Source organism: Coturnix japonica, chromosome 18 (genome assembly GCF_054131305.1).
Source record: "Coturnix japonica strain WE chromosome 18, WE-NBRP24, whole genome shotgun sequence".
Classification (NCBI taxonomy): Eukaryota; Metazoa; Chordata; class Aves; order Galliformes; family Phasianidae; genus Coturnix; species Coturnix japonica.
The window spans coordinates 1431838-1450772 of record NC_140680.1 but is presented as its reverse complement, the minus strand read 5'-3'; the positions used below and the strand labels follow the sequence as shown (position 1 = coordinate 1450772).

The 18935-nt window shown below is 38.3% G+C and overlaps 1 protein-coding gene across 16 annotated transcripts in view; it reads left to right on the top strand.

Moving 5' to 3' along the window:
* KDM3B (lysine demethylase 3B) overlaps nucleotides 1–18678 on the top strand; it is a 51522-nt gene extending 32844 nt beyond the window's left edge. For 5 of the 16 annotated variants that reach the window (XM_085519059.1, XM_015875464.3, XM_085519060.1 and 2 more), the window contains 10 exons: nucleotides 849–1105; nucleotides 1773–2039; nucleotides 7260–7431; nucleotides 10709–10799; nucleotides 10903–11033; nucleotides 13491–13610; nucleotides 14099–14238; nucleotides 14588–14764; nucleotides 15301–15435; nucleotides 15880–17216. In XM_085519059.1, coding sequence (XP_085375185.1) covers nucleotides 849–1105; nucleotides 1773–2039; nucleotides 7260–7431; nucleotides 10709–10799; nucleotides 10903–11033; nucleotides 13491–13610; nucleotides 14099–14238; nucleotides 14588–14764; nucleotides 15301–15435; nucleotides 15880–15960 — 1571 coding nt within the window. In that variant the 3' untranslated portion in view covers nucleotides 15961–17216. Of the gene's footprint in view, nucleotides 1–848; nucleotides 1106–1772; nucleotides 2040–7259; nucleotides 7432–8939; nucleotides 9307–9335; nucleotides 9489–9956; nucleotides 10203–10708; nucleotides 10800–10902; nucleotides 11034–13490; nucleotides 13611–14098; nucleotides 14239–14587; nucleotides 14765–15300; nucleotides 15436–15879; nucleotides 17217–18074 lie in introns of those variants that run through there. The other 11 variants (XR_014935563.1, XR_014935562.1, XR_014935560.1 and 8 more) reach the window with 10 other exon arrangements.
* Nucleotides 18679–18935: the final 257 nt, after the last annotated feature.

Below are 18935 nucleotides of genomic sequence, written 5' to 3'. Positions count from 1 at the left end.
TTAAAAAAACTGAAGTTGTTTGTTTTCTGAAAGGCATAGGAATATGGAAAGCTAGGGTGATAATGATATAGCTGAAGATAAAAATATCGTCTTATGACTCCTGGTTTATTTAATTGCCAGTGTATTTACTTTCTAAGTAATAACCAGCTGGTATCTTGATGTAAAATAATAGTGATTCATTTCAAATACAGATTTGTCTTTATTAATTACTGAAGTAAACAAATCTGCACAGTGAGTGGTATGAAGAGAGCAAATAGAGCCTACCTGAAGAGTCAAATGAAAAAGAATTTCTTAGAAATTCTTTTAGTATTCAGTAGATTAACAGTGTGATTACCAGTCTGAAAATAGTTGTTTACGATATGTACTGTCCAGTTGCCACAGATAGCACAACTAACAGAATTTATTCTTGCCCACGTGTCTAGCAAAAATTACATTACGTTGGTGTTAAATGTTCTTGAATTTCTGACTAGTTTTGAATGGCTTAGCAGTTAACATTTGAAATAATTTATATTGGAAAATTAATTCAGAAGATCAAGGCAGTTTTTTTTTTTATAATTAAGCAGATTCTAAAGTTATGTCTCATTGAACTTTACTTTCAAATCAGATTTGATTTTGATACTGTGCTGCTCAAAGCATTAACTAATAGCACACTAAAGGTTAAAACAGGTCTGAGATACGTGATGTTTTTGTGATTCTCTTTGAGGTGGCTATTCACTGTTGGAATTATAGTTTACTGCAGGATACTGCCCCTATCATATTTGATTCAAGGACAAGTTATCTTAGAGAACTTTGTAATCATTTCAACTTTGCCTTTCATTTTTTTCTCAGTGTCATTATTTTTCTTACAGAATCAGGATCGCTGAGGTCAGTGCTTAATAAAGAATCCCACTCACCCTTTGGATTGGATTCCTTCAACACCGGTACAAAGGTTTCCCCGCTGACCCCTAAGCTGTTTAATAGCCTGTTGTTGGGCCCAGTGACAACTAGCAACAAAGCTGAAGGCTCCAGCCTCAGAGATCTCCTACACACAGGGCCGGGAAAGCTTCCTCAGGTTCCATTAGACACAGGAATCCCCTTTCCTCCGGTCTTTTCTGCAGCTTCTACAGTAAGTAGTTTTCTAATTCCTTCAACAGTGTCCTAGGAAAGAATTTCATGATGATCTAACAGTTTTCATTTACTTTTTTTTTGTAGTATCTTATTCTCTAATATTGAAACAAATGCAGTATTTAGCAAAGTCTGCCATCCCAGAAAGTTGTAGATCATTTTGATGCTAATTGTTAGTTTGCGATTTGTTTTGCTATTGCTGAGGAGAAGCTGTTCTTTCTGAGAGACCAAGATAGTGAGTTAAGTATAGCCTTTAAATTGTTTAATCGATGATCCACTTCCCTAAAAAAGCTCACTTATATTCTCCATTTTTGAAAACACTGCAAGACTGTACCCCCAAAAAGGCAAAACCTTGTGAGTATGAACAGTATGATCTATCCATAGCATTAAAGTAGTAGAGGCTAGATCTGCTGAAGTTTTTTCTTTAATTGTTTTCTGTAATGCTTTTCTAGGTAGCTTAGAGCAGCTCGTAATTAAATTTCACCATAATAAAACAAGACATCTGGTTTTGTTCTTATTGGATACATGCCTGTCTCTGCTGATTTTATTACTTCTGCATGGTTTTTTGGTAGCGAAATGTTAATGACTAAAAGCTGAGTCAGAGCTGCGATGTGTTAGTCTGTATGCTGTTGCAAGACTAAACTTACCTCTGGTTTTACATCTTCTAGGGGGCCAAAGGTAAAGCCAGCCTGCCTAACTTCTTAGACCATATCATTGCTTCTGTGGTGGAAAATAAAAAGACATCTGATGCTGCAAAACGTGCTAGTAATTTAACTGACACGCAAAGAGATGTGAAAGAAATGGTAATGGGCTTGAATGTGCTGGATCCACATACTTCACACTCTTGGCTCTGTGATGGTAGACTCCTTTGCCTTCATGATCCTAGTAACAAAAACAACTGGAAGATCTTCAGGGAGTGCTGGAAACAAGGCCAGGTGATTATATATTGATAACCCATTATTGCTTGAAAGTGTTCTGACATTTTAACCTGCACTGTGTTTATTGTCCGTTCAAACTTTGGACCATTGCTCTTGGGTGCATGTAATGAGCAAAGATTTCAACTGTGGCAATGTAAGCAGGGGATGCAGTGGTCCTGTCCATTCTATGCTGTACTGACTCAGGTGCATGTGCTTGTTGTGTGATTTGTGCTATACCCACTCTTTCATAGGACATTAGCAAATCCATTATGATTCCTGCTTGCATCCTAGCATCTACCTCATACTTGATGCTTTTTTAGTCTCAGGGAAAGGTCCGTTCCTTCCTGATGCAGCATGTACAAGAGTACCAGAGTTCCATAAAGTAACTTCTGCTAAAATTTTGGAGTGGGTTGCTGGCAGTATCTTATCCTGAACCTGCAACTTATGTGAACCCGAGTGTTGTTTTGGGCTCATCATTTCATGTGTTGAGCTCTCGGTTGGATTGTTTTAGTGGTTGTCGATGAGTTAGATCTGCAGTCGAGTGAGCAGGACCTTAGACCTGCTTTCAGTATAGCCATCTCTTCAAATCCCAGTTTGTAGTGCTACAGCTCTTAAACTTCTCTGGAGCCATTAAGATTGGCCTAATCTGACAAGCTAAAGCTTGAGAAATGGATGAGCATCTGCTGCTGCAGAGGAAGTGTACCAATAAACATGACAGAATCTGATGTCCATCAGTGTTTGACATATATGTTCTTAGCATTTGGATTCTTCAGCTACCTCTGCTACTGTTACCTTCACTGACTACTCAGAAGTAAGACCATCCATGCTAGGCAGATATGTCCCTCATGTTCAATTCTGGTGAAGTCCTTGTTGTTAGCTGTACTATTGTTATTATGCTAACATTCTTGGCTCTGTTGTGCCTTATTTTGGATTGTTCACAAGCCATGCATGCCACTGAGCTGTAATGGTGAAGTACTCTGGGCTGCTTTGTAGCTCAGGATCTGCTCCTGCCAGTGGAAGAGTGCTTTTCGGTTAACTTTAGCATGTGAAATTGACATTCTTTGCATCCCTTGGACACAAGCATAAATACCAGATACCCATGAAATCTGCAGAGATGTAGTGCTGCCAACTACAGATCTGCTGTTCCTGTTGCTGACTTCCATAGACAGCTCTCTAATAGATGCTTAAGGTCACTGTGCTTCCGTTGTCTGTCTAGAAACGTAGACTACAGCTGGTATTGACAGCTTTCCCTCAAACTGTAGTAGTTTTCTTATCCTCCTCATTCTTTTTGGAGTGCACAGGGATCTCATCTATTTTTTTAACCTGATCTCTTTTCTGATTTTTGAAGGATTTCAATTCAGACTTTGACCCTGCTGCAGTGTCAGTCATTTGTCTTGGCTAAGAGCTCTTAAATTTCTGGTCAGAATGCTCATAATTTTTTTCAGTCTTCTTTGTCAGCAAATAATATTCTCACTTGGAGGAAGATCCTGAGTAATTGGACAAAAGACTTGCTCATCAGCACCTCTGCAGATGAGGCTAGCTAGTCACTAGGCACAAGGTGCAGCATGTAGCCATGAGTTGCTTAATGAATCTGGAGACTTACAGAATCTAGTGATGAAATTACTGCATTTTCTGTCAGAGGTGTAGCTTGCAGTGTGCATCACCTTCCAAGTCAGTGTTGATTATGAGGCTCTGATCATGTCATATTTATATACACTTAGTAAGCCTCTGTTTTTAGCCTTTTTCCTAGGGTATGGTAGGAATGTTTTTGCATGATTTTATCATTTAGATGGCATAGCAACAACCAAGTTGAACTCCTTGCTTGTTCAAGGGTTCTCCAGTGATGTTACACTCACTTGCGTTTACTACTGAGATTCAGACAGCAAGCTTTCTGGAACTCTTTCATTCCTAGGTGCTGCTGTCTTGGCTAGCCTGTTGCAAACAGAATTTGTTCAAGCAGAGATTCTCTCAGCATACACTACTGTATCACATTTCTCTATCAACTGAATTCCCATATACAGTCCAGCTGCACCTTTGAAGTCAACATGATTTTTACCCCTGAAAAATCATCTTCCACCTTCCCCCTCCTGTAGATTGAAGAAAGTTAATAAGTAAAATTCTTGAATTGAGTTAAATTTTGACATAACCCGGATTTTGATGAGAGGCCATAGGATTATTTCTTTCTGGAGCTGTTCTCCAAGAGCATTTTGCTATCCTGTGCATGGTTATTGCTTGTTTAGGGATACTGTTACATGATTTTTATCTGATAGAAACCTGTTGTTTTTTGACTGTTTGAGCTAGGATTTCTCATTTTTTGTGATACTTAAAATTTAGGTTGCTGTTGGAGGTTTTCATTTGTTTTCTTCCTACTTTCTGAGGGTAGATGTCTGACAAACAAGTCTATACTGTTTTTTTTGTTTGTTTTTATCTTGCAACTCTAGCTGCATTATTCACTAGTGGAAGAACATTCTCTTTCTTGCATGGGAAATTCTCTGCTTAGTAGCTGAAAGGGTTCTTCTAGGTTTGTAGTACATTTTTGATATTGTTAACATTCAGTTGGTCAAGTGAATACAGCAGAGAACAAAATGTGATGTTACTTACTTGGCCTGAAGAAGAATTGCTTATCTGCCAGCTTAAAGTCCACCTGGCAGGAGTGCCTACCCATCCTGTTAAAGGTACTGTGTTTTTTTTTTTTAACGTATTTTTTTCCTTAACCTTTTTTTCTTTTTTTTTTCCTTCTCTTTTTGTTGTAGATTATGATTGAAGGCTTTCCATTACTTTAAAGTTAAAATTTCTATTGAGATCAGAGAATGTAGTTAACCTTGGGAACAGTGCATCTCCTCTGTCGTCCTAGAAAGCTTTGCTGCTTGTCAGAGGTGGTGTTTGTAACATGGTGGAAAGACTGCCCAATCTTATCTGGCTCTCAGACATTTACCACCTACTGCTCTTCTGTATTGGTGCATACAATTTTGCTGGGGAGGAGGCTTGGACAGACAATATCAAGAGTGATTATATGGCTCTGGAAGTAGTGGTCTAAGACACAGGGGGGCAGCTGGTTTTCTCAGTCTTGTGAGTGAGGCCAGAGGCCTCAAAGGGAGACGGACTTCATGTCAACTGTTGTTCATGCATCAGGTTTTGGCAGCAGAGTCTTGGAGCATTGTTGTTGTGGGAAAATTTTTGAGCATCAGTGATTGCTTGGGAGAGGTAAGATCAGTCTAGGTGGAATAAAAACACCCTTGCAAATGGGCTGATGACCCTGATTAGGAGAGCTACAAACTACCGAACAACAGTGGAGGGAGAGGATGTCAAGCAGTCCGCAAAGGAATTAGCTGACTGGGTTGGCAAGTAAGCAGTGTGAGGTAATGTGAACAGGATGGATCTTGTAGGTCTTTGCAGACAAATCCAGGTGAAGCAGAGATAGTTACTGGAGTGTTTTCTAAACAATGTATTTTCAAAATCACTTCTCTCTACCCTCTCCAGTTCTCTTTGCATAGAACTCTGATAATACTAAGATGTTTTCCTCAGAATTTTACGGAGCTCTTTATTCATGCAAATAAAACAGAGATCCACCTTGAAATCATTGCTAATATATAACGCACAGCTTGAAGCTGATTCAAGCTTATACAGACAAGTGAATTGTCATTTGAACATAGGTAGCAGTGGCTAAACCTGAAGGTTTTTTTTGCATTTTTTTTATATCCCTTCTCTCAAAGTCTTAACTCTCTTGAGATCACAGAAGTTAAAAGGTAGTGGGAGGCTCAAGTCATTGTAAGCTTACAAGTCCCTGGCCAGTGTTGGGGAGGATTGCATGGTGTACCTCTTTAATGTAGATAGCCGCTTTTCCATTCCTTGGTTTTGTATTAAAGAGTTAATGATGAACCATAATCGTATATAAAATGAGGGAAATAGGAGGGAAACAAACATACTGGAATATGAAAATGTGTGTATTTTAATACAAATGCAGTTTCTAGTGTAGTTACATTTTTGCTTAAAAAGGAGGATACTGGAGAGACACAGTTCTACAGAGATTAAACTTGGGTTGCCAGACTCCCACCTTGCTGCTGTTACTCCTTCTGCAATGGAACAGGAGGAGAAAGGAATACGGAGAAGCTTGAGTCAAGATAATACAGGGAGATCACTTATCAGTTACTGACAAAAAATTGATGTGACTTGTGCAAAATTAATTTATTAACAAACAATAACCAAATGAAATGTATTAACTGCACTCACCCTTTCTACTTCCCAATCTGACTTTCACTCCTTCGTTCTCTTCTTTTCTACCTTTCTCCACTCCCCCCACCTTTCCCCCACTGAGTGATGTGGAGCTATAGGAAATGGGAGTTGCAATCAGTTCATAACATTTCTGCGCTGTTCCTTTCTCCTCATGCTTTTCCCTTGCTCCAGTGTGTGGTCCCTCCCACAGAATGCAGACATTCATAAACTTCTCCACCACAGTCTTTTCCATGGAATGCAATCTTTAAGGAGTAGGCTGATCCATTGTGTGTCCCCCACTTATACAAGTCCTGCCAGAAAGCCTGCTCCTGTGATCTCTCCACGGGGCTGCATTTCCCACCAGGAGCCTTCTGCTGCTTGGGCTCTCCATGGGCTACTGCTTACTTCTGGTTAGATCTACCTACTTCATCATGAGCTTTTCCACAAGGTACAGCGTGGAGATCCACTCTGGCATTGGCTGCCCATAGGCTGTTGGGGGACAGCCTGCAATCACAGATGGTTCTTTCCATTTGCTGGATGGAATCTCTGATCCAGCACCTGAAGGACCTCATACTTCTTCACTGACCTTGATTGTCTGCAGGGTAGTTTCCTTCAAAATTTTTCTTTCCCCCCCTCTCTTAGAATTGCTGCTTTGTATGCTTTCTTAAACGTTCTATCACAGGAATAGTACCAGCATCACTAATGGGTCCATGGTGTGTCTGAAGTTGAATGGAACTTATCTCATGGAGCTGGGCCTTTGTAGTCTCCCAGCTACCAAAACCTTGACACATAAACCCCAAAACACTTGCCTAATGCAGTATCACTTATAAGGCAATTGCACATGGCCTTAAGTTTTCTTTGATTCTGGCTATATGTTTGATTCACAAAAACCAAAGTGAATGAAAACAGGTTTATCATGTCTTTTGTGTAAAGTAGCCAGAGGTCTTAAATTTTCTCTTAAATTTTGGCTGTATGTGTAAGGAAATTTGGTTATGATGGAGTAAGCATGCATCTTTGTATTCTCAGCCCGTGCTGGTATCTGGTGTCCATAAGAAGTTGAAGTCAGAGCTTTGGAAACCAGAAGCTTTCAGCCTGGAATTTGGAGACCAAGATGTAGATTTGGTGAACTGCAGGAACTGTGCCATAATTTCAGACGTGAAAGTGCGTGACTTCTGGGATGGCTTTGAAATAATATCTAGTAAGTAATACTTACAGCTGATTAGTTCTAGTGAAACTGAGCAGTATATATTCCTGCCTTCAACTTCTCCTTTTTCAATATTTTTCTCAAAAAAAAAAAAAAATAATAAAATTAGGGCCACTAAGATGGTGAAGGGCCTGGAGCATCTCCCCTATGAGGAGAGACTTAGGGAACTGGGTCTGTTTAGCCTTGAGAAAAGAAGGCTGAAAGGGGATTTGATCCAGGTTTATAAATACCTGAGGTGTGGGAGCCATAGTGGTGAGTCTGGTCTCTTTTCAGTAGTGTGTGGGGACAGGACTAGGGGTAATGGGATGAAAGTACAGCATAGGAAGTTCCGCACAAATGTGCGGAAGAACTTCTTTACAGTGAGGGTGACGGAGCACTGGAACAGGCTGCCCATTGAGGTGGTGGAGTCTCCTTCTCTGGTGATATTTAAGACCCGCCTGGACGCTTTCCTGTGTGACATGGTGTAGGGAGCCTGCTTTGGCCGGGGGGTTGGACTCGATGATCTCTAGAGGTCCCTTCCAACCCCTACAATTCTGTGATTCTGTGAAAATAAAATAAAGTCCTGTCAGTTATCAGTATCATCCATTTCTCCTTAACTGTTGCGCACCGTAGAAAGTATTCTATTGGCAAAGATGAAATCCAGGCTACTGAAGAAAACTTTGGTGCATTATTCTGAGGTGTCAGAAGGTGATTTGTTTAAGGGGAATCTATTTTTTGAACTTTACTGTGTGGAATTAATTATCCATTGTTATTATTAAGATGCTAAGTAATTTGGTTTCCCTTGCTCTCCTTCCAGCATCAGCATTTAATGTAAAATTGAAGGGGAACCTCCAGTAAATAAATTGGAAGTTACAAAGTAATCTATAGCAGATATATTTTATATTTTTGTATGAATAATGAATAGCAATGCATACCTTGTCTGAAAACTCATTAGATCTGCTTTGAGAATCCCTTCTGTCAGGTGTGGATGTGCAAGTTAACATGTTTAAATTACTGGGGATAAAACCGGTCTGTTTTGTACTGGTCAAATTAGAGAGCTGCTGGAAATCAGGGAGCACTGTTTAGATTGTACACACCTCCAACAGAATGCTCTTACATTCACAAATGTTAAGATTGTGACAGTTCATTGCAGTGCTGCTGATTTTTTGGAAGTGTTGTCTATAAAATGGAATCTGTGTTTATTGCTATGTGCACATAAGAAAAATGGTGAACTACTGGACAATTTACTGGAATGAATGTTTGTTCAATATCAAGTAAGATGACAGATTTTTAAATCAACAATATTCACATCAATAATCATGTCTAGTCAAAGAAATCCCAGGCTCTGACTTGTATTTGTGTCATTCCAAGTACGTGGTATTGCTTTTTGTACTGTTAATTTTCATACTGTTTCTACTTTTACTCAAAAATGAACCATCTAGGAGCATATAAGTGTGGTCTTTTTCTGCATTAACTGTAATTGGCAAACTTTATGAACACTTTTTTTTTTTTTTTTTTTGCAGGGGCCATTCATAGAAATAATGAATTTGTGAGTCAAGTTATCCTTGAGAAATGTTATATATGATTTGTCTCCAAATATGCCCCTTTCAGCAAAATCAATTATTGATTCCTTGATCAATTATTGAATTCCTTGATGCCCTTACATCTCTATGTTTGAGAAACATTCAGATTCCAGGATGGAAAACATTATTAATTTTGCAAATGTATTTAAAATACATTTTATGAAGTGTTTTTTCTGCCATGTGCAATCTCTAAAGTATTATTTGATGCTACTACCAAGATTTCACACACTAAGTCATATGAAAAATGTTTGGGAATTATATAAAGATTCTGATTTCTTTATATTAAATTATTTTTTGTTTTCTCAAATTTGTGGATTTTTTTTTTTTTTTAACCAGATAGTCACTTATTGAAGAGTTACAGAGCAGCCTCTTGATCTGGAGGTGGTATTGAGATGGTCCCTAAATTATGCTGTGTGATACTTTAAGTTAGTTTTAATCTTGTGCTACTTACTTTTAACATCTGTGAGTTCAAAGTAGACTTCTGGCAGTTTTAATTGTGTGTGGATCACTCTCAGACCTGTCTTTCTTTGCCAGTTTTCTGGATATTTATGGCTTAGTCAGGTCTTTTAAGCTCTCTTCTAAGTAGCTTTACCTTCTGTCATTTCTGAGTAGCCTTCCTATATGTTTCTTCTACTGCTTTGGAAAAAAGATCCTTGATGAGTTCACAGTCTTGAATGCAACAAGTTCTAAAAACATCTTTAAATTTAAGTTCCTGAGCTTTTCAGTCCACTTGAGTTTCTAAAATGCCTATCTCATCAAGGTTTGCTCTGTTTACATCAGTCCTTTTGTTTAATGTACCTGCAACTCTTCATTCCTTTTAATTTAAATTAACTTATTTTTAGTTCACATTGCAAAGTAGAGCTGTCTTCTGTAGCCTGTTGATTTCTAATGCAGAAGTGATTCACAGTTTACATCCTACTTTTTTCTATGTATTTTCTCCATTGGTGCTCTCGGCAGCTCTGTTAGGTTCCACAGTCTGAATGAAGCTGGCTGCATTTTGGCTGACAGTCATTGCTGTGGTAGAAAGTGGTGAAGAATGTTATTTTCTAGGGAAAAGATACACGGAGGTGGCAAGCTGCAGTCTATCCTGCTTTCCGTTTGATGGTTTCTTGCAGAGTTGTCAAATCTGTTAGAAGAGTGAACTCCATTTCTCTCTACTTGTTATGCTTAGTCTTCGGAGTTGCTGTGTGTACACGCTTCCAGGTATTTCCATAGCCATTCTGAGCCAGTATAGCAGTTGGTGTTGAAGCTGAAGTCCTCTTCAGTAACCATCTGCCATTTAACTTTTGGAGTATGATGTATCGTGATTTGTACTTTATACATAAGTTAGGATTCATTCAGATAATTAGCCAATAATTTTAATTTTATAGAAAACCCTCTCTTGAAGTGGGGAATAAAACTCCTTTAGACTTCATTGAAAGTAGTAAAGCAGAATAATCTGGAAATACTTGTTTTCAGAGTCGAATAAAAACTTACCAGTTGTCCAAGATCTGTGAGACTTTGCAGCAGACAGTGGTATAAGCTGTCTAATCGCTAAACTGATATTTGGTCATGTTACAATAACATCTGAGACCCTCCCAAAAAATCAGGACTTGTTTAGCTGTGCATTGTATTAGTTCTTGATACGAAACCCATGTAGCTTAAAGAAGGTAATGGGTTGTGGTGAAGAGATATAATGTGAGTAAATCTTTTTTTTTTTTTTCTTGCAGAGCGGCTCAGGTCAGAGGATGGTCAGCCAATGGTACTAAAATTAAAGGATTGGCCTCCAGGGGAGGACTTCAGAGATATGATGCCTACAAGGTAAATAAATCTTAACATCAGTGCCTACAGGAGCGCTGTAGACACAACAGATACGTTGGTCATAGAACTGAGGAAAATACTCTTGTTTTCTTTTTGCTCTTAGGTTTGAGGACTTGATGGAAAATCTTCCTCTTCCTGAATATACGAAGAGAGATGGCAGATTAAATTTGGCTTCTAGGCTGCCAAGCTACTTTGTCCGTCCTGACTTAGGTCCCAAAATGTACAATGCCTATGGTATGTGAGAATAGGTCTGCAGATTTTAATGACTTCATGGAAGGAAGAGGCATTATCAAAACTGAGAACTTATCCTAGGTCACTATTGTGTTTTTGAGTTGGTCCCACAATCACTACCTATGCTAGTTCTCTCTCTGTCTCATATGTGCCCTTTTTTGCATTGTAGTTTTCAAGTGATGTACGTGTGATAAGTTAATTTACAGTTATTATTCAGCACCTGTAATAAGCATAATACTGAGGTATGGTTCAATGAAAAGTTCATATGTTTTTGAGATCAGCTGATACAGTTAAAAAGAAAATAAGCCAGTGGCTAAATGGGCTCAGCTTTGGCTTGCAGGAGGACTCTCTTGCAGCTGACTGGAACTGTTGTGTCTAAAAATAAAATTCGTAACTCAGTAACCAGGTATGGATTAAACTTAAACTGTAAGCAGTTTGTTGAATTTCTGAGAAAGCATTTGAGGTGAAATTTGTGTAACTTTTTTGTACATCAACATGGCATCACTATAGTTACAAGTAAGGGATTCAGAAGAAAGAACAAATGAGGAGGTATGATGAACATGGGCAGGTTTTTTTTGTATTAAAAAGTGTCCAGTGTTTTGATTTATGTATTACTTTATACATAAGCTGAATAGAATAGGCTCTGTTGAAGAGCTTATTTAGTAAAAAAAAAAAAATACACAAACAATAGTGCAGCAAGAAGCAAAGTAATCAGTGAAGTTAACTTGTATTTTGTGTGCTGCTGGTTGCTAACAGTTCATTTTGTTAAATTTATCTGAAATGTCAGTTTTCCAACACATAAGAGTTTGCAGAGGGAATGCTGGTGGTATTTCTTAGTATGGAATGTAACTCTCCAGTATTTGATCTTCCTTAAAGGTACAGATCTTGGTCCAAACACAGAAAGTGTGACATTCTGTTTATTTTCAAATAAAAAGAATATCAGCTAGGTATGTGTTCAGAGGTGATTTTTGTTTATCTTTTTAACTTTATAGCTGCGTTATAAAATGATGGGTGAAACTAGGAATAAGAACAGCACTTTTGTCCGTGGTGAATGAGAGTCACTTATCTAGTTTATTAAATATGTCACAATCATAAATATTTGACTTCACTTATTGAATGTGTGGTGGAGAAAAGCTCTTAGCTGTGAGGTAGAGGCTTTTATATGCTTAGTATTTTCAGGCGTTGAGATGAGAAAACTGTGAATGAAATCAGTTACCTAAATTAAAGTACACATTTATAGAAGCTAACCATGAAGAATTCCTGTTCTGTTCAACAGGTTTTGTGTGTATAACAACCTTAAATTTTCACAAATTTTGTAAGTAGATACCTAAAACGTTTAACATAAGACTTGCTATTGATAATATATTTCCCAGCACATTTTTTGTAATTTAGACTAGTAGAAAATATTTAAGGAAAGAATTACCTGCTTATCTAGCAAAACACAAGGGTTTGGGGAGCCTGGGGGCTGTAAGGGCTCTTACTTAAGGTCAGTAATTAACTGACTGGTTTTGTGTTGTTTATCTATATTTTTATTTCAATTGTGCTTTCTTAAAGCACAATTTTACAGTGTTACAGTCTAAATTAGCTGTGGTTGTTTTTGACAAGTACTAATACAGCAAGTTGAAATCCTGTTCCAAAAATCATATTTTAAATAGGAAAGAGATTATGGTGATGGTGATCCTGAAATGTAGTGGTAGTCTAGCGGTCATACATCTGTTAGTGTTTGCTGATACAGTTTTTGTAATCTCTTAGATTTCTTTCCTTTGTTACTTGTTAGAGGAAGTGTTAGAAGTAGAGAGTGCTATTTAAGGATCAGAGGAAAACAATGTCTTACATGAGAAAGTGAAAGAATTAAGCAGTAAGCATTTGAGGTCTCTTTCTATCCATTAGTCATAACCATTTCAGAGATGTGAGATCATACAGTGCATAAAGGTTTAAGCACTTGAGAGTCTGTATGTGTTTGTCTTTACTTGGTTGTGATCTGTGATGTTAACAATTAATTGGGCAGTAACTTCTGTGAACTTAATGGATCATACGGATTTTTCAGCTAAATATGATAAATTAATTAATTGATGGAAGTCTGTATTAGTCTACAAGCTAAGGAAAACAGTGCCTGAGGGCGTGTACTACCTTTGTATTGTAAGTGCAAAGTTCCCTACCATAGGTTGCTTCTCTAAGGGTCATTTATATGAAATCGTTACTTTATAGATTCAGGCTTTATTTTGAAATATTTTTTATATGATGGGGTGAACTATACTATTTCCTGTAAAAAATATCTATACTAATTATCAGGTTTTTTTTTACTAGTTCCATGTATGATATGAAAATTATCGGAGCTATTCTTTGAAATTGGTTCCTGCTTTTATTGCTGCATTAAAGTAGCAATTATTAAAGATTTTTTAAGAAGGTAAATTTTTAGGAGATCAAATAGAACTGATTTTATTTTACATACTCTTATAGGTTTAATCACTGCAGAAGACAGACGAGTTGGTACAACAAATCTGCATTTGGATGTGTCTGATGCTGTGAATGTCATGGTGTACGTTGGAATTCCCATTGGGGAAGGGACTCATGACGATGGTAATGTTTGGGGAAAGCTGCTTTTTGTCCGATCAATTATGTTGTTGAGAAAGACTATATTTTATTGCTTAAGTTTCTCGTAACAGAGAGACATTATCCAAATATGCAAGGCAGTTTGATGTGTCTGTAGTGCATATTTAAAAGTGCAGTAACCTTGAATTGACTCCTGGCTGTGGAAGGAGCAAAATTTTGTTAGAAATTAGGTAGACTTGCCTCTATAAAGTAGAGAAAAATTACTCTTTCTCCTTGTATTTTATTACTTGTAGCTAGTTTGGTTTGAATTAATTGGCTGAGGCTTCTGGTTAACTGTCAGTGTGCATGCTTTTTTGAATTTTGTCAAGATAAAACCTGAGACACTTTACTGTACTCTACAATTCACCGTGCTGCAACTGCTGCAATTTAGTGTTTTAAAAGGCTGCTTTCTGTTCTGTGTGTGAGAAATCAGAAGCTTCATAGTAACACTGCTTTCATGCGGGCTCCCCTTGCAGAAGTTTTGAAAACAATTGATGAGGGTGATGCTGATGATGTAACAAAGCAGCGAATCCATGAAGGAAGGGAAAAACCTGGAGCATTATGGCACATCTATGCTGCCAAGGATGCTGAAAAGATACGGGAACTTCTCCGGAAGGTACGTTTCTGACAAAGGAGGCTTGAGCCTACAGGATTTCTTGATAAGCTTAATTATACCAGCCAAATGCTACAAATCACTATTGACATCAAGTGCAAAGATATTCTAATGCTGTTTTTGAGAGTGTAAATAAGTAGTTTATTTTTTCTCAGGACTTTAGTTTAGTCTAGGGTCTTCATGCTAACACACATCTCACTAAGTAAGAACTAAAAGAACTTGTTGCCAGTGGTGTCCCACTTTGAAATAGTTTAAGGTTGTGTTATGTGTTTTGGCGCCGAGCTTTTTATGAGCCAACAGTATAAAAGTTCTGTGTCATGATGTTTTTTTGCTGTTTGTTTCTTTGCCCTAGGTTGGAGAAGAACAGGGCCAAGAAAATCCCCCAGATCATGACCCTATTCATGACCAAAGTTGGTACTTGGACCAGACCTTACGTAAGAGACTGTATGATGAGTACGGAGTACAAGGCTGGGCAATAGTGCAGTTCCTAGGAGATGCTGTGTTCATTCCCGCAGGTGCTCCCCATCAGGTAAGAATGTTAACTGTAGGACATGTTGACAGATATAATTGAACCTGAAGCGCAGTAGAACTTGGACTTCCAAATAATGTAGTTATCATTGCTGACTTAAAGGTTTTTCTGTGTGCGTGCGCGGTTCTTACAGGAACTATATGAATTGAATCTTCATTTTTACATTAGTAAAAACAATGGTAATACCTGAATTACATTTACAGTAGTGTGATAGAATTAAGGAAAAAAATACTTAGGATGAATTGCTGGAAAACGTTTGTGTTGTAAATCTTCAGCCTGGGGAACAGAATTCTGAAAAACTGTGGAGATTAGAAGAGAATGACTTTAGGAAACAAAAGTATATAGTAATAGATGAGAGAGGATAATAGGAAGGCTGAGATGTCAGGCCTTTTGCTGTGTTGTCAGTGTCAGACATACAGTTCTGTATGAAGGAAAAATAGGTCAGTTCATTGTTCTCATGAGTCAGTGCAGAAGAACTTAACGTGTGTTTGCAGGTGTTCTGGTTTGTCTTACTAATACTGTGTGGTTTGCTCTAGGTTCATAATTTGTACAGTTGTATTAAAGTGGCAGAAGATTTTGTATCTCCAGAACATGTGAAGCACTGCTTCCGTCTGACCCAGGAGTTCAGGCACCTGTCTAATACTCATACAAACCATGAGGATAAACTACAGGTAACCATTTTAGGTTGATAGTCGCTCAGTATATCCTGTGTTTCACCAAGTTTGTTCGGTATTTGAAACTTGTGACTGACGATTTAGGGGGGGAAAAGTAAACCAAAAACAACTTTGCGCAACCTTGGAGGTTCTTATTTGGTTAATATTTCAAAAAGCAATTAGTATATCTATGCCTACAGTATTATAGAAACAAAAATTAACTTCTGACCTTCCAGAGCACTTCCCACTATTAACTAGTGCACGTGTCAGTTTTAGGCTAGAACTGGATGAATCCTGAATAATGGTGACACTGAGCAGGAAACAAGTCCTTACTAAAAAAAAGAAGATAGTAATTCTTTGTTTTGAAGAGATGATTATTTGACTGAGGAAACTTGTATTTGTTTCTGTATTGCCTAGAACTTGCTTTGGAAGTGAAGAATTTTTTTTTTCTCCTACTTACAGGTGAAGAACATTATCTACCATGCAGTGAAAGATGCTGTTGGCACACTGAAAGCTCATGAATCCAAACTAGCTAGATCATAGGAACTGCGAAGTCCAAGCACCCTGTGAAGTAAGCCTTTTACTCACAGTATATACAGGGACTACACCTGTCTGCCTCTGCAGGAGTAGAGGCTTCACACTGAGAGCTGGTGTGGTTCATATTATACACTCTTCAGCTACTGTTTTCTACGCTGCCTCAACACTGAAGGTCTAATGGAAGGTTGCACTTCTACATGTGGAATTCCAGATTCTAATGAAAGGTGCCATGTCCCTTTCTTGTGGCCTTTTGCAAATTGGAAGAACATGGAACCTACTTGGTGTTCCTACGTATTATGGTCAGAAGTGGTGAAAAGAGTGTGGATGTTTTTCCTCATGCCTAGTTAGTCTCTAAAGGTAGCAAAGTTTGCTGGAGGTGGGTCATCCTACTGCAGACTTAGCTGGTAGCTGCTGAAAGAGTGTGAGTAACAGTAGCCCAACTGCAGAAATTTAAGTAAATTTCCCACATGAGATACAGGCCAAGGAAACAGAGCTATTCTCTGCACTCCCCTTCTTGCAGCCACTTCCCTATACACTGTAGAGTTGCAGAACTAAAGGGAGAACACACTTTTTTTTTTTTTTTCTCCCAGGAGATTCCAGAAACAGGAGAATTGTGTATTTAGTGAAAAACTAGGTTTGTAGTTAAACAGTTAATATTTCATGAAAGTAGATATTTTTAGTATTTTTGAAGTACCACAACTGTTCTTGGATTTTCAAGGAAAGGCATATTACATTTAGTCTTCCTTTTAATAAAATCAAGAAGTGATTTTTAGAAAGCAGTCCAGAATAGCACAAAAACAGCCAAAGGAGTGTGAATAGAAATTGACAACCCACCTTCCTTACCCATATTCCTCACTCATCTTCTTCTGTCTCCCTGCTGCTTCCACAGAATGAGAAGTAAAAAGGAGTTGGAACTCTGTTCTCATGTAGAGATGTTGTACATCTCTACCTGCACTGGTAACTACAGGCAATAGTTTTTCCAGTACCAGTGCTAGCTGAAAACATTTATCCTTTCCAAAAATGAAGGAAAAGTTATCCTTCAGGTATCAACTTTGTCCAGAACTATTTTAAGTAAAATGTTCCTGCTTGATAGAACCGTATTCAGATTTTACTAATGTCAGCGTTGATGCAATGGATTTCATTGTCTGGGTACGTGGGGAAATATATCTACCTTATATCCAGCTGTACTGTAGTGCCACCTGCAGGCCTGTTAATATGTTCACGGTTATTTCATTTTTTTAAATAAAAGTCATTTACTGTAACAGCCTGGGCAGTTTCTTTCAGACTTGGACACTGATATTCCTGCTGTGAAGTTACCTCAGCTTCTGCCTCTGAGTAGTGTAAACTGCCCGATAACTTCTTGCCACGTGTCTGACTCGAAGGCTTGGGTATTTTATGTTTGGAGTCCCAAATACTGGATGGGAGCATACCAGGCTACCTGCAGATTCTTTTTTTTTCTCAGAGGTAGTTTGGGAAGAGAATCAGTTTCATCATAAATCTCATCTGTAGTGCAGTGCTCCATGCCTCTTGTCTTCATACTGGGTTGGGATTTGGATTGTCCCACTCTGTTCTGCCCTTGTGAGGCCCTATCTGGAATACCGTGTCCAAGCCTGGGGCCCCCAATACAGGAAGGATGCATAACTGTTGAAGCGAGTCTAGAGGACTCGCACAAATCATCAAAGGGCTTCTGGTACTTGGAGGGAGCTTGCAAGGAGGAGGAGGACTGACTTTTAGTACTGTATGGTAATGACAGGACACAGGGGAATGGCTTTTTACTAAAAGAGGTTTAGATGCTGGGAATACGTTTTTAACTGACAGGGTGATGAGGTGCTGGAACAGTGTGCAGAGGAGCTGTGGATGCTCCATCTCTGGAGGCATATTGAAGGCCAGGTTGGATGGGACCCTGGGCAGCCTGATCTAGTGATTGTCAAGTCTGCCTGGAGTTGAAGTTAAATGGTTTTTAAGGTCCCCTCCAAACTAAGCCAATCAATGATTTTGTGCTCTCCCATAACTGCTTCATATAGAGAGCAAAACTAGCAAACTGAAGTGATTATGAAGTTGTTTTAAGATGTGCAAACAGCAGTTTTATCACAGAGCTTTCTGTTTATGATCTTTCTTAGAAGCCGCATCTGTGAAACGTGGAATCATAAGCAAATATAAGGAGACATTTTTGAACCAAGGCTGAAATAAACATTTTGGTTGTACGTGGTAGTTTGCTGCAGTCATGACATACATGCTACTGAATGCTGACTTTCTGTTTCAGAATGCAGCTGCATAAGATGGTGGGCAGGTAACATTTTTAATATTGGCTTTACATGCTGTCTGTCTTCTAGCCAGAATTCTGTGATACTGCAATCAAATGGAAGCAGAGATTCAGGCTTTTACAGCTATTTACCTGCCCAAGTGAATTTAGAATGCATACACAATGCAGAAGGTTTGATGTGTGTTCAGCCACACAAGGGCGTACTCAGCGCTGTCATTTGGCTGTTTCACAGTCTTCAAAATGTTACATGGATGTACGCATCTCTTTTGGTCTCAGATTAAAAAATATATATATCTCCAGTCTGAAGATCTCTCTTCTTATTAACTCAAAAGCTCCCTGATTTGATGTTGATTTAAAAAATGTAACAATCTGCAAAGGTTAACTTTACAAAACTTAATAACGTTTCTGTTTATAAACTGTATTCTAAGGCAAAATAAAATATGGAAAAAAAGTGACTAAAACGTTGATGGCTGTGACCCATTTGCTAATCCTCAGCTAGATTCCGAGGTAATCTATTCTAGAATCCAAGGCTGTGGATTCAGAACTGCAGTGGAAAAGTTGGGTGTCGTACAGTAATTTGGATTTACCTGCAATAAAAAAAAGATGAAAGAAGTTATTGGGCACAAATGTTCTTTAAAATGTATTACTCCAGTGCATATAGGACAAGAAATGAAAACTTCTCACATTTTCATTTAAGAAGTAATGGTTCAAATGTATA